We start from the raw sequence: 13,378 nt of genomic DNA, 5'->3' as shown, positions 1-13,378 counted from the left end.
CCTTACAAAGCTCCGTCCGCAAATCGTTCCGACACCAACTCCTAGTCCAAAACAACCACGACCACCCATCAAAACCTTACCCAGACACCACACAAACAAAAAACAACATCGAAATAGTAAATAACGAAACACAGCGTCCTCGGGGGGACTGCCACCAAACAAGAAAAATCTGAGGCACCACGGCCTCTGACGCGAACAACCACGACCTCCACGATCCTTACGATAACAAACGATCCGGGAGTTCGTTGAAGGAGGATTAATCATGAATGAAATAGATGCCACCACACCTGCAGCTGTCGGAACCGGATCACACATATCGACACCACACATCCCCCTTCACACCACACGTCCGTCACCACCACCGACCACCCCGTCACCACTAACACTCCACCCGAACCACCCCGTCACCACTAACACGTCCGTCACCACCACCGACCACCCCGTCACCACTAACACTCCAAACAGCCGACACCCTTACCACCACCACGTCACCATTCAACACCACGACCACGACAGAGATGGTACGAAACCACAAACACAAAGAGATGGTAAACTACCCAATTGAAATTTGGTAGGTATTAAAGATGATGAAACACGTGAGCACCCCAAAAGTGATGACAAACAAATAAAAACCACCGAATAAGTGAAAAGCCAATCACACGTACATGATGCAATTAGCAAATGAAAGTGGTTATTGGTGAATAGGGCTATGATACATGGCCAACGAGTTCATAACCTTGAACATGTTAACTTACGTCACCAACGCACACAACACCACCACCTCAGTACCACCCCCACCGCCGCGCCTCACCACCTCTAAACGGATCTGTTGTAGATCTGCCACCACACAACCCTTACTCCCAGCCGTGACACCACCGAAGCACTAACCCATCACCACCACATCCACCCAAACCATGGTCTTCAGACCACCTCCACCGATCTAAAGCAGAAATGGATAGGAAAACAACCAGGACCAGATGCGAATTGAACTAGGAGCCGCAAACAAATAGACGTGAACAGAGCACCAGAAGGGAGGAGGACGGTGGTGCGGAGACGAAGTCTCATCACACCACCACCGTCGGAACACTACACGAGGTCAGTCGGATTTTTGGATTAAAGGAGGAAGAAGTTTGAAAAACTAGAGAGAGGTCAGAGAAAAAATTTATAGAGAGAGAAAGTGTTATTTTAATTTTTTAGGTTCATTGAATATTTAATGTATTTGGTCTATAATATAGACCAAATACATTAAATATTCAATGAACCAAAAATGTAAATTTTTGCATATAAATATGACCTAAAGTAGTATGTTTCTTTATAAGGTAATATTGTATTGTACACCCCCCCATCTTAAGTATAAGTAAATATTTAAATGTACTATTAAATTAAATTTGGACAAAACACTTTTTCTTTTAACCATAGGGATGATTTTATCAATGCTTAAAATTGAAATCGAGACAATTATCATCCTCTCTTTTCCTAGGTGCTAGTATAATTGCACAATCTCTCTTGATTTTAGGTATCATAATAATGTTGCCGTATGATATTGGCATGGCACTCTCTTTTGCTTTTACCGCACTCAGTCATAAAATAAAGTGTCACTTTTGCAGTTCACTCCATAGCAATTAAGGATATTTATATGTCAAAAGTTAAAAATAAAAACAAAGAGAAGAAATTCTAATATTTTTTTTGTCAAGGTTTGAATCCCAAACTTTGCATATATTGTCTATAGCAACTGAATTAATCTCACGAGAACATGAGAGATTCTAATATAAATATACCACTCATTTGCTATTATAATCAAAAATCAATATTTTAAATTCATTCATTCAATAATATATGTGGTCTATAATAAAGACCATATACATCATTAATTGAATAAATTTAGAATGTAAAATTTTGATTATAACAGTGACTGAAAAATGTAACTTTTATAAGTTGTATATCGTTGATTACTATTTAAAACATGTTTAAAACTTCATCGTCTTTTCGTGATATTGTTAGACGCTAATGATCCTCTTTATTTTTACCATTGAAGTAGTGACTTAATTGTTACTAATTTGATTAAAACAACATAAAATAAATACGTAATTTGTACTCTACTCGACTAACATCAATTAAAACACCATTGTCGCTATAAATATAAAAAGCGCTCTAAGTTTTTATTTCTGAATAGTATGGTTGAAGAAATTTCTAATAAACATAGGACAAAATACAAATGTCCATACTTGACCTAGTAAGCATCCCAATGCTGCTTTGAACTAGTAACTTGTAACATCAGATGCAACTCACATTTGTTTCAAAAGTACAACAAATCCAACGGTCAATATTCTATCACATATTGCATGCACTGCAACATGTACAACACTTTTCAGTTTTCACATTCTTTCTTTAAAATAATCATTATTTATTATTTTATTATTATTTTTATGTTCTGTCTTTATTTTCTGACTTGTCCACTTCTCTACAAACTTTTGTCACTTCCTCAACACCATCACTTCCTCAAACCAAACACAAACACTGAACATTAAAGAACCACTTTAGTTTAAACAAAAAAATTCTAGTTTGAATCCTAAAAAAACCAAGTACTAAAAATGGAGTGTTCACTGTTTATGTTTAAGTTTCTTAGTTTTTCTGTAATGTTTTTGGTTTTAAACTCAAAAAGTGTACTTGGAAATGCTGAACTAAAAGCACTTTTGGATTTAAAGTCAAGTTTGGATCCAGAAGGCCATTTTTTGTCTTCATGGAAAATTCATGGTAACCCTTGTGATGATTCATTTGAAGGTGTAGCTTGTAATGAAAAGGGTCAAGTTGCTAATGTTTCATTGCAAGGAAAAGGACTTTCTGGTAAACTATCACCAGCCATTGGTGATTTGAAGCATTTGACAGGGTTGTACTTGCATTACAACTCTTTGTATGGTGATATACCTAAGGAAATTGCTAACTTGACTCAGCTTAGTGATTTGTACTTGAATGTTAATCATTTGTCTGGTGAAATACCTTCTGAGATTGGTAAAATGGAGAATCTTCAAGGTATGGTAGTTATGTTTTTGGTGTAAAGTTTGGATTTTTATGTGTTTTTGCATCTGGGTTTTGCTTGAAGATTTTAAAGTTTGTTTTTTTACTTTGTTGTGTATTTATGGTGTTAATGAAAGATTTGATCTTTTCATGTGATTGACTTTATCTTAAATTAAAAAATAATTTTTAAATAGGTTTTCTATGAGATGAGAAAGGAAAGGAAATTATTGCATACAATACTTTTTGCATCTATAGTTATGAACATTTTTAGAGAAATCTGCTTTTAAAGATACTTTACACAATTAAAAATCCAATTTTGAACTACATAATGTCTTGTATTTTAATTGCAAAAGGTAGGTATGAACGAATTAATTAAAAGGGTAACTATACTTTTAGGTTTTAATAATTTCTTTTTCCTTTTTTTCTAAACTCTATTTAAGTAGTTAATAGTTTTTTCTTAAAATGATTTACATTTTTTTTTCTGGATAAATGAACATTTTCTTACTTATTTCACAAAAAACCTGATTTTATCACCATCACTTATAATTTTTTTGTTGTTGAAGAAATCACTTATAAATTGATGTAATGATGTTAACCTTGTCTTTATTTTTGTTCATTAAAATTAAAGTTGCAACTTAAATTAATTTTTTTTTTGACATACTCATTAATTTTTTTAGATTATTGATTCAAATTTGGGAGTGTACTAATTTTGAATCTGTACTTGGTTTTGTAGTTTTGCAGCTTTGTTATAACCAGTTAACAGGAAGCATACCTACTCAGCTTGGTGATCTGAAAAAGCTCAGTGTTCTTGCTCTACAGTCAAACAAGTTAGCTGGAGCTATACCTGCTAGTCTAGGTGACTTAGGAATGTTGATGAGGCTAGATTTGAGCTCTAATAATCTTTTTGGTTCAATTCCAACTAAACTAGCTGATGTTCCTTTTCTTCAAGTTTTGGATGTTCACAACAATACCCTTTCTGGGAATGTACCTCCTGGTAATCAAGTTGCTACTTTTCGATTTTATTTGATTTCTTCGTTAATTTTTTGGCGAAATTTCTTTGATGATTCTTTAAGTTATTTCTTGAGTAAACAATCATTTTGATCCGTAAATGTGTGAGACGCTGTTACGCTTGTCTGTGGATGTACCGAAATTACAAAAACATCCTCAAGTGTGTCTTTTGTTTTGCAATTTTGTTTGTGGACCGAATTGTCTAACATAAGATAAATTCGACGACGACCAAATTAACTAACTAACAGACGACATATTTGAGGATACAACTGACTAACGAAAGACGCAATCAAAGACTACGGTCATTTCAATTAGTAAACAGTCATTTTGATCCGTAAATGTGTGTGGCGCTCTTACACTGGTCTGTGGATGTACCAATATTACAAAAACATCCTCATGTGTGTCTTTTGGTTTGCAATTTTTTTATGCATGGAGTGAATTGTCTAACATAAGATAAGATAAATTTGAGGACCAAACTAACTATAGGACCACATTTTTTAGGACAAAACTGACTAACGAAAGACACAATCAAAGACTATGGCGAATCACACATTTAAGGATCATAATGACTATGTACTTATTGTAGTAAATTAGTCCTAACTCTCATAATGACTATGTACCCATTTAAGGATCATAATGACTATGTAGTTAATGTTTAATTGTAGTAATTAGTCCTTTAACTCTCATAATGTTAACTCTGTTGCTTTTTTTACCACTTAATGTATTAGTTCATCAGAAATGATTAATCTAAAATAAGTTTATTTGGTTTGCTTGTTTCATTGAAGGTCTGAAGAAACTAGATGATAAATTCATGTATGAATACAATTTGGGATTATGTGGAGTTGGATTTTCATCATTGAAAGCCTGCAATGCTTCAGATCATGTCAATCCAAACAGACCTGAACCTTATGGAGCAGGAGTTGGTTCTATGTCAAAGGAAATCCCAGAAACTGCAGATATAAAGTTGCCTTGCAATACAACGCGGTGCCAAAACTCGTCAAAATCCAAAAAAACGGCATCTATTACTGTCGGCATAGTTCTTGCGACAATTGCAGTGTCGGCAATAGCCATTCTGTCCTTTACAATGTATCGCCGGCGTAAGCAAAAGCTTGGAAGCGCGTTTGATATCACTGAAAGCCGTCTAAGTACCGACCAAACGAAGGGAATATACAGGAAAAACGGGTCTCCTTTGGTTAGCCTTGAATATGCTAATGGATGGGACCCTTTAGCTGATAGTAGGAATTTCAACGGAGATAAGCAAGATATGTTTCAGAGTTTCAGGTTCAACTTGGAAGAAGTGGAATCGGCGACTCAGTATTTCTCGGAGTTGAATTTGTTGGGTAAGAGTAACTTCAGTGCAACATATAAAGGTGTTTTAAGAGATGGATCTATTGTTGCTATCAAGAGCATAAGTAAAACTAGTTGCAAATCAGACGAAGGTGAATTTCTCAAAGGGTTGAACATTTTGACATCATTGAGGAATGATAATTTGGTGAGGTTGAGAGGATTTTGTTGCTCGAGGGGACGAGGTGAATGCTTTTTGGTTTATGATTTTGTTTCTAATGGAAATTTGTCTCAATATCTTGATGTGAAGGAAGGTGATGGTGAAGTCCTTGAATGGTCAACTAGAGTTTCTATTGTAAAAGGAATCGCTAAAGGTAACTCTTTCTATCCTCTCTTTTATTACCAAAACATCTATTTTTGTTTTTTCACCACTACTAATATATGCTTCAAAGAGGCCAAGCCTTGGCACTACTGCCACTACGGTAAGGTTCTCGTTGTCTCGTAGCTTGGAGGCAATCTCTCCACTTGCAGGCATCTATTTGTATTTGCTACAGTCGCAAATTCATACAGTCGTCACTGTTGGAACGAGATCAAGCTGTGTAGAAAGCAAGCCGATTTTGATTTTTTAAATTCTAAAATACTGAACTTGAAATATGTCTTCCGATCTTGATCTAACAGTGGTAACAGCGTAATGCGTGGAATTTGTGACTGCATCAAATCCAAATCCCTTCATACATTTACCTCCCCAGATTCGACTTGTGGGAGCCTCGTGCACCAGGCCGTCTTTTATAGGCTGCCGCCCTTTAAAACTTTTAGGCACTTCTCAATATATATATATACTGTCTACCATTCCCTTGTGCACATTATATTATTTTTTTATATACTGTATTAATAATGTAGTTGGTTTCCCTTTTTTACTCTAGGTGATAAATCACTACTCAACTATATATTCGAGTTCCTTTTAACTATGTTTTATGCGTCAATTTTAATTCATGTTCCATTTGGTGATGCGATAAATTTATTACTGAATAATGTAATCATAATGAATCAAGTAAGTAGTTCATTACTATGTTTTTCAATTTTGATGTGTACACTGAACCTTGATTATTGAATCAGGCATATCATATTTGCATGCTTACAAAGCAAACAAACCAGCTCTTGTTCACCAAAACATCTCAGCCGAGAAAGTGCTCATCGATCAGCGACAGAATCCGGTGCTCTCAGATTCTGGCCTATACAAGCTTCTCACCAACGACATTGTCTTCTCTTCACTAAAGGGTAGTGCTGCAAAGGGTTACCTTGCTCCTGAATACACTACCACAGGCCGGTTCACCGATAAAAGCGATGTTTACGCTTTTGGGATCCTTCTTTTCCAGATACTCACCGGAAAGCATAAGATCACTAGCTCATTGCGCCTTGCAGCCGAATCCTTCAAATTCCAAGAATTCATTGACCAGAATCTTCATGGAAGATTCTTTGAATACGAAGCGGCAAAACTAGCAAGAATGGCAATACTTTGTTCCCATGACTCTCCTTTCGAGAGGCCAACCATGGAAGCTATTGTTCAAGAACTTGGCAATTGTAGTAGTTGTCTTTGATTTGAATTTTAGTCTAAAATACTTTAATCATCACTAACACACAAGTTTTATGTTGTTTTGCAACTTGCTGATCAAAACCTTTGTGATGATGGTGATGAGTTTCTAATGTATGAACATGATATTGTTCTATGTAACTGAAGGATTAGCTTTTGTGAATGTGTTGGATATTAGTTAGGTTGTAGCTAAGGGAAGTCACTTTTATTTGTTATTCTATTCTATATTTTTTTTTCGAACGTTGAGAACTCCGTAAGAGTTTCTTTTTGGAAAACTCGGTATCTGACCCAATGTCCGACTAATTCAATGGGTTCAATCTCATTGCCCAATTGTGTGGACCCTAATTAAGGTCAGAGCTCTGTATGCAATAATCCATCAAAATTGACATTGAGAGTAATCAACCCGAGACCTTAAGAAGATCAAACTTCAAGGTTAAAAACCAACACCAGCAGACCAACCAAGTGGGTTTGTTAGATAGTCCTTTTAATCGATTTTTTTTTTATTAATCTAGTTGCGTTGTGATATATGCATACCTTATTCCAAATCTCCCTTTGCAAACAAGCATATAGACCAAAAGTTATAGCAATCTCTACGCCATGTCTGAATAAAATGTTTTTAGTTGGAGAAATAAAAAGGAAGAGTATTGGAAGCAATGCATAAGTTTTACCTTGGTGTTGGATACTTCAATGGTATGGTTTGAAAAAGTATAGTCACCTTCCTGTATGAGTTCACACATGAAGCCAAAACAAATAATAGGAAATGTATGACAAATGAAATTCATATTATCAGAAAGTTCAATTTTCATTCCTCAAACTTGAATCAACTTTAGTCCTTTTAAGTTATACCTATACTACCACTTTTAGAAGGAAGGGTAATAGAGGTAGGACTGGTTTATGGCGAGACCGGTGGGATTTGAGAGTTAGGGAAGGTGATGAATGGAGATGGAACTTTTCCTGGCGTAGGAGGTTGTTCATGTGGGCGGTAAATAATGTGCTATGTAGTACTGAAATAATGTTTCTGGATTTTGCTTGATTCATTGACTGGGCTCTCTCGGCTTCACTGAGAGTGGCCCGGTCTCACCTTTCGTATAAGAAGTCGATCTCTTCTTGGAGTAGCTTCTCGTTTGTCTTTGGGTATGGCGGGAAAGCTGTCCGCCAGATTAATTGCTCTATTTCTACATGAATAACAACTTCAGCTCAATTGCTCTCTCCTTGAAAAAGTTATGTGTAGCTGATATTACTCAAGCAAACCATTTTTAGAAGCAAATCCCGGCTGTAATCCAAGTTATGTGTTGAGAAGCATTTGTAATGCTAAGGATACTGGTGAGCAAGGTTGAAGATGGATCATTGGCAAGGGGGACAAAGTCAAGATTTGTAAATATAAGTGGGCCACGGACCAGGGACAACTCCTCTCAAAATTCCTCGGCTCGGGGCTGTAGGATGATGCAAAAGTGGAAGATTCGATTGATCCAGTTACAAGACAATGGCATAGGAACACTATAGCAAGCCTCTTTAGCTCTTTCGAAGCAAATAAAATCCTTCCGGTCCGTTTCAGACCCCTGAAAAACAAATTTGTTCGGGATTGTGATAAAGATGGGTCTTAGTTAGTGAGATATGTGTACTATCTTATCAGCCTTGTAAAGGATTTGGCCTCACTTGGCACCTCAACAGATTGCGATAGTCCCCCCTTGAAGGCAACCTGGAAAATTCCCCAACCAAGTAAAGTGAGAAACTATGTTTTGAGAATGGCTCGAAGAATCCTCCGTACCACATTAAACCTTACGAAGACGGGTATTGCGCTCGACACTCTTTGCCCTCTATGTAATGTGGAGGATTAATCTGCCAACCATGTTTTCCTCTCATATTGGAATCCATGTGCCGACATCAGAAACTTTGACTGATTGGTTGCAACCCAAATTGAAGTTGAACCCAAATTTCATGGGAAAGCCACGAGCTACTACCACTAGGCCACGCGTGGAGAAATATATTCCGTACTTACTTACATTATATATTTAAAAAAATATTTTGGGCCCCCAACTTTTGGAGGCCTAGCTCCATAGAGCTGTTTGAACCCTCTAAAGAACGGCTCTGGTGATAGCTGTTGACAGGGGAATGCCCCTTTTATTATTCCTATGTGTTACTGTAATCACAACCTGAACTATTGTATTTGTCTCTTTGTTCCTTTGATTTAATGAAATCAGTTTGTTTAATACAAAAACAAAACTTATTTGAGTGGACAACAATCCTAACGAAGATTTTGAGGAAACAAGCAGATTTCAATAATGCTAGATATTGCCAACAATGTTTAGGTGAAAATACCTGATGTTAAGGTATCATGTACTAACTTGAAAGCTATACCTAAAATTAATCAAATCCAGGATGATAATATTCATGAAGTTATTGCTAATGTTGAAGGTGATAGCATAGATAATCTGACTTGAACATTTGAGCAAGAAGAAGAGAAGAACCCGTGGAGGTTAGGGTTTCATGAACATCAGGGACGTCCCTGAGAATTCGGAGGCTCGGTTCTGGGAATGAAAAGAGGTCAGTCATAAAATCAAAACGTATTTTTTTTTAAAAGAGCAATGTTCTATTTATATTTTTTAAAAGATAAATATAAGGTGCCGTATATATGCGGTACACCCAAAGGTGAAAATGACTACCGTATACATGAGGAACCCCCATCTAACATTAAAAGCAAGATGACCTAATTCTAATAGGCCTAAAAGATTAAAACAAGGGGACAGAAAATGGCTGGGGGTATTAAAAAATTGGAGGACAGTAATACTAGTGGGTATTAAAAAAAAAATTGAGGCCCATGACTGAGGGAGGCCCAGCTCTGTTGAGCTGTTTGCACCTCCTCAGGGCCGGGCCTGATGAACATAATGAGCAAAACATAAATGCATACTATTGCAATAAGAATAGAGAAATGATATTTGTACAACTATTTTTAACAACTTTTAGACAACTTTCTCTCTCATACGCACATTATATTCTTACTATCTATCTTCGTTTTTCCCTCTCCATTGTTTTTGATCAACGAGAAGAGAGAAAAAGGAGGTTGTCATAGAAGTTGTTAACAAATGGTTGTTCAAATATCATAGCTCTAAGAATATATACTAGAGACTATAAAATTCTAAAACACCTGTAATAATAAATAAAAACTATGTTAATTTTTTTGTTGTTGTGCTTTTTTAAAGAAGTTAAATTAGCACACTTCCACCCAGGTCTCAAGTCAATACCATCAAGTCAACTCAAATGGATTAATAACTATGTTATCTAAGAGAAGGTACCAAAAAATGGAATAATCTAAATAAAGTTAAGCTAACTAGGAGAGCAGTTAGTAATTATAACACCCTCTTTAGGAAGGGGTGGTCCTAAATCTTTTTAATTGAGTTTTGGATTAGTTTCGCCAATTTTTTTGTAATTATTTTTCTTTTATTTTAATAAAATTAGGGAGCCTCAACAAAATGATTCTTAGAAGTTAGGGATGATAACATAATTGGGATGTTTTACTTCTAAAAAATTACTGGTAGAAAATTGGAAAAAATAATATTAATTTGAAAAAATTAATATTATCTTATCTTTCCTCAAAAACAAATATTAACTTATCTATTGATATAAAATGTCTGGTAGAAAGATCGACTTAATTACAAAAATATTGTAAAGAGACAAATAAATATGTGTGAATAATTTGTTTAGACATTAATCAAAATATATAATCCAAGCCTAGTGGTGCGACAGTTGATCTGCATTTCCTGCGAATTTTTCTAAAAAAATAATTCGTAGAATTTGCTTAGGTTTTTGTTGTGGTTTTCATTTCTAAAAGTATTTTTAGTGAATCACTAAACTTGCTGATGACCAACATCTACATGATACACTTTATTTTAGAGTTAGTATAAAAGATATAATCTGACGCCACCTATCCTACAATAATTCATTAAACTTACGTTCCGGTGAACTTAACTCAATTGATAAGGATAATATATAATATATATAAGATATGGGGTTTAAATCCCAAACACAAAAAAAAATCACTAAACATACATTTTGTAGTATTTCTAAGAAGTAAGCTTTAAGCTATCATTGTACAATGCTACAATCTAAATTTTGGGCTTTACATCCAGTAAACACAAAATCAGCGGCAGATCTCTGCACAGACCCGCGGGAGCCGCGGCACCCCCCAAAAAAACAAAGATTTTTTTTTGTATATAGGAAACTACTATAATGCCCTTGATACAATTCTTTTTTACATGCTTTGTCCTTCTCTGGTACCCCCTCTCCATTCACCTCCCGTCTCTCGCGAACTCTCTCTAGCACCCCCTCACTGGGCTCTTCAACTTCGGCGACGGCCATGCTATGAGTCTCAGTCTCTGGCGCGGTGGAGGCGCTAGGCACCTGCTATCTTACTCTCTCAGATCTCAGTCACTTTCAGGTTTGTTTGTTTGTTCTATGTTTTTTCAGTTCACTTCTTTGTTCCCTTTAATTTTGATTCTTTTACTTCAGGAGTTCAATTTGTTTGTTTTATTGTTTGTTTATTTTCTTTAAAATTATCATTTGGTTCAATTCAAAGTTGGTATGGAATTATTCTATGTTGCATGAACCCTAGAAATAAAAAAAATTGGGGGAAACTTGAACCCTTTATTTCCTGAGTTGTTTGATTCAATTGGGGGAAGCTTGAACCCTTGATTTCCTATGTTGTTTGATTCAATTCTATTATTTCGTTTGTCAAAAGCAAAATGGCTTAATTTCATGATGCCCATGGATAAATTTTTTACTGTTTCTAATTTAGGCTTAATTTTTCCCTTTTTAATTTGCTAATGTGAGGGTTAATACGAGGAATCTGAATCTTGTGACTCGGTGACTAACATCTCTAATTCTATCTCTAATTCTTAGCTTGATTCTAATTATTATGCATTGTTTATTTATTTCTCTTTGTTTTGTGTTCTTAGACAATGTGCCTTTTTCAATTACTTGCTTGAGTCATTGTTCTTATTCTCCCTTTCTTGTTTTATTTTGTTATTTATTATTTATGTGTGAATTGTGCATTTTGTAGGAGTAATAATGCAATGATTCAACCAGATGAGCAGCCTTGAAAGGAACCTCTTCGTCAATGTTTTCAGCCTGCCCAAACCTCTGGCGATGATTCAAAGGAGTGAAAGACAACAGGGGTATGCTTGTGTGGTTACTTGCAAGATAATAAAAAGCATCTGACTTGTAATCTTTTTAGTCAGCTGTACAGCGATAATTCTAGAAATAGGTGGTTAGTTTTTGTTGATTTCAATTTGGTTTTGTGTCAAGCTGGAAAAAAAATGGAGGTAATCCTATTGATAGTAGTATTACTAACCAGTTCAAAGACACTATCCAGCAGCGTGGCTTTAATGATTTGAGCTACATTGGGGATATTTTCATCACATAAAAGCTAGATTGGACAGATTCTTAGTTAGCAATGTATATGTTCCATAATTTTTCTAATATACAAAGGTATGCCTCTGATCATATACCTTTACTTTTTTAAAAAAATTTGTAACTCTCATTTGGATATATTGTTAAAAAAAAAAAACACTCTCATTTGGATATAATAGTTGCGGCTCCCCCCAATATTTCGGGCAAAATTCGCCACTGCACAAAATCCATCCTTACAACAATGTTGATCGAAAACAAACTTTATATTAATATAGATTATACAAACAATATAATAAATACGTTTTAAGGGGTATTAAATATTAAATATATTTCACATGGTATGATTAGGGGTATTTATTAAGCTAAAATATTAAATATCCTTTTTTTTAAGGGAGAATATTAAATATCCTATTAACCAATACCCCTAACCATACCATGTGAAATATATTTATCCGGTTCGTCGCTACATATAACTCAAAATATGCATCATAGATAACTAGGGTCTTAAATTCTCTTTAATAATTAAAACAAACAATTGTTTTATGCTCAATGCAATTTCTGATCATTTTACCATAATCATTTAATTTTCATTCAGAGTAACTTTGTCAATAACTCTAATATATCATATAAAATCTTAACCATAGCTGCTAATATCCAACTGTCTGGTAACTGCTCCAAAGCTACTTCCATTTCTATATATGACTGATTTTGTATTTCCGAAGAAATTCAACTTTACCATGCATCCTCCTTGAGCCCTTGGGTAAGGTGCAACACTGATGGCTCACATGTGGCAAAATAACTATCCTGTGGTGGAACTTTTAGGATGCATACATGATTCTATGTTTTGCTGAGAACACTGGTCCAGCCGTCCAGGTAATGCCTTCCATGCTGAACTCTCAGGTGCGATGAGAGCTATTGAGGTGGCAGACTCACAACAATGGAACTTCCTTCGGTTAGAGCTTGACTCAGCTTTGGTAGTTAATACGTTCAAATATAATACTGACATTCCTTGAAGGTTAAGAAATAGATGGAACACTTGTAAATTCTTACTTAGTAGCATGCACTTCTATGTTT

The 13,378-nt window shown here is 35.3% G+C and overlaps 1 protein-coding gene across 1 annotated transcript; it reads left to right on the top strand.

Annotated features, from left to right (window-relative positions):
• Positions 1–2,434: 2,434 nt before the first annotated feature.
• Positions 2,435–7,061, top strand: LOC11439278 (LRR receptor-like serine/threonine-protein kinase GSO1). Its single transcript, XM_003619570.4, has 4 exons — positions 2,435–3,030; positions 3,749–4,009; positions 4,809–5,681; positions 6,424–7,061. Exons 1-4 carry the CDS (start codon positions 2,592–2,594, stop codon positions 6,903–6,905), a joined length of 2,055 nt encoding a protein of 684 aa, XP_003619618.2. The 5' UTR covers positions 2,435–2,591; the 3' UTR covers positions 6,906–7,061.
• The last annotated feature ends 6,317 nt before the right edge of the window (positions 7,062–13,378 follow it).

The sequence above is a fragment of the Medicago truncatula genome, chromosome 6 (genome assembly GCF_003473485.1).
Source record: "Medicago truncatula cultivar Jemalong A17 chromosome 6, MtrunA17r5.0-ANR, whole genome shotgun sequence".
Lineage (NCBI taxonomy): Eukaryota > Viridiplantae > Streptophyta > Magnoliopsida > Fabales > Fabaceae > Medicago > Medicago truncatula.
Note: the sequence above shows the minus strand (reverse complement) of the source record. Positions and strands in the feature narration are given on the sequence as shown.

Coding starts and splice junctions, on each gene's coding strand:
- LOC11439278 (XM_003619570.4), top strand. CDS start 2,592: ATGGAGTGTTCACTGTTTATGTTTAAGTTTCTTAGTTTTTCTGTAATG. Junction 3,031..3,748: donor TAAAATGGAGAATCTTCAAG/GTATGGTAGTTA, acceptor TTGGTTTTGTAG/TTTTGCAGCTTTGTTATAAC. Junction 5,682..6,423: donor TGTAAAAGGAATCGCTAAAG/GTAACTCTTTCT, acceptor TTATTGAATCAG/GCATATCATATTTGCATGCT.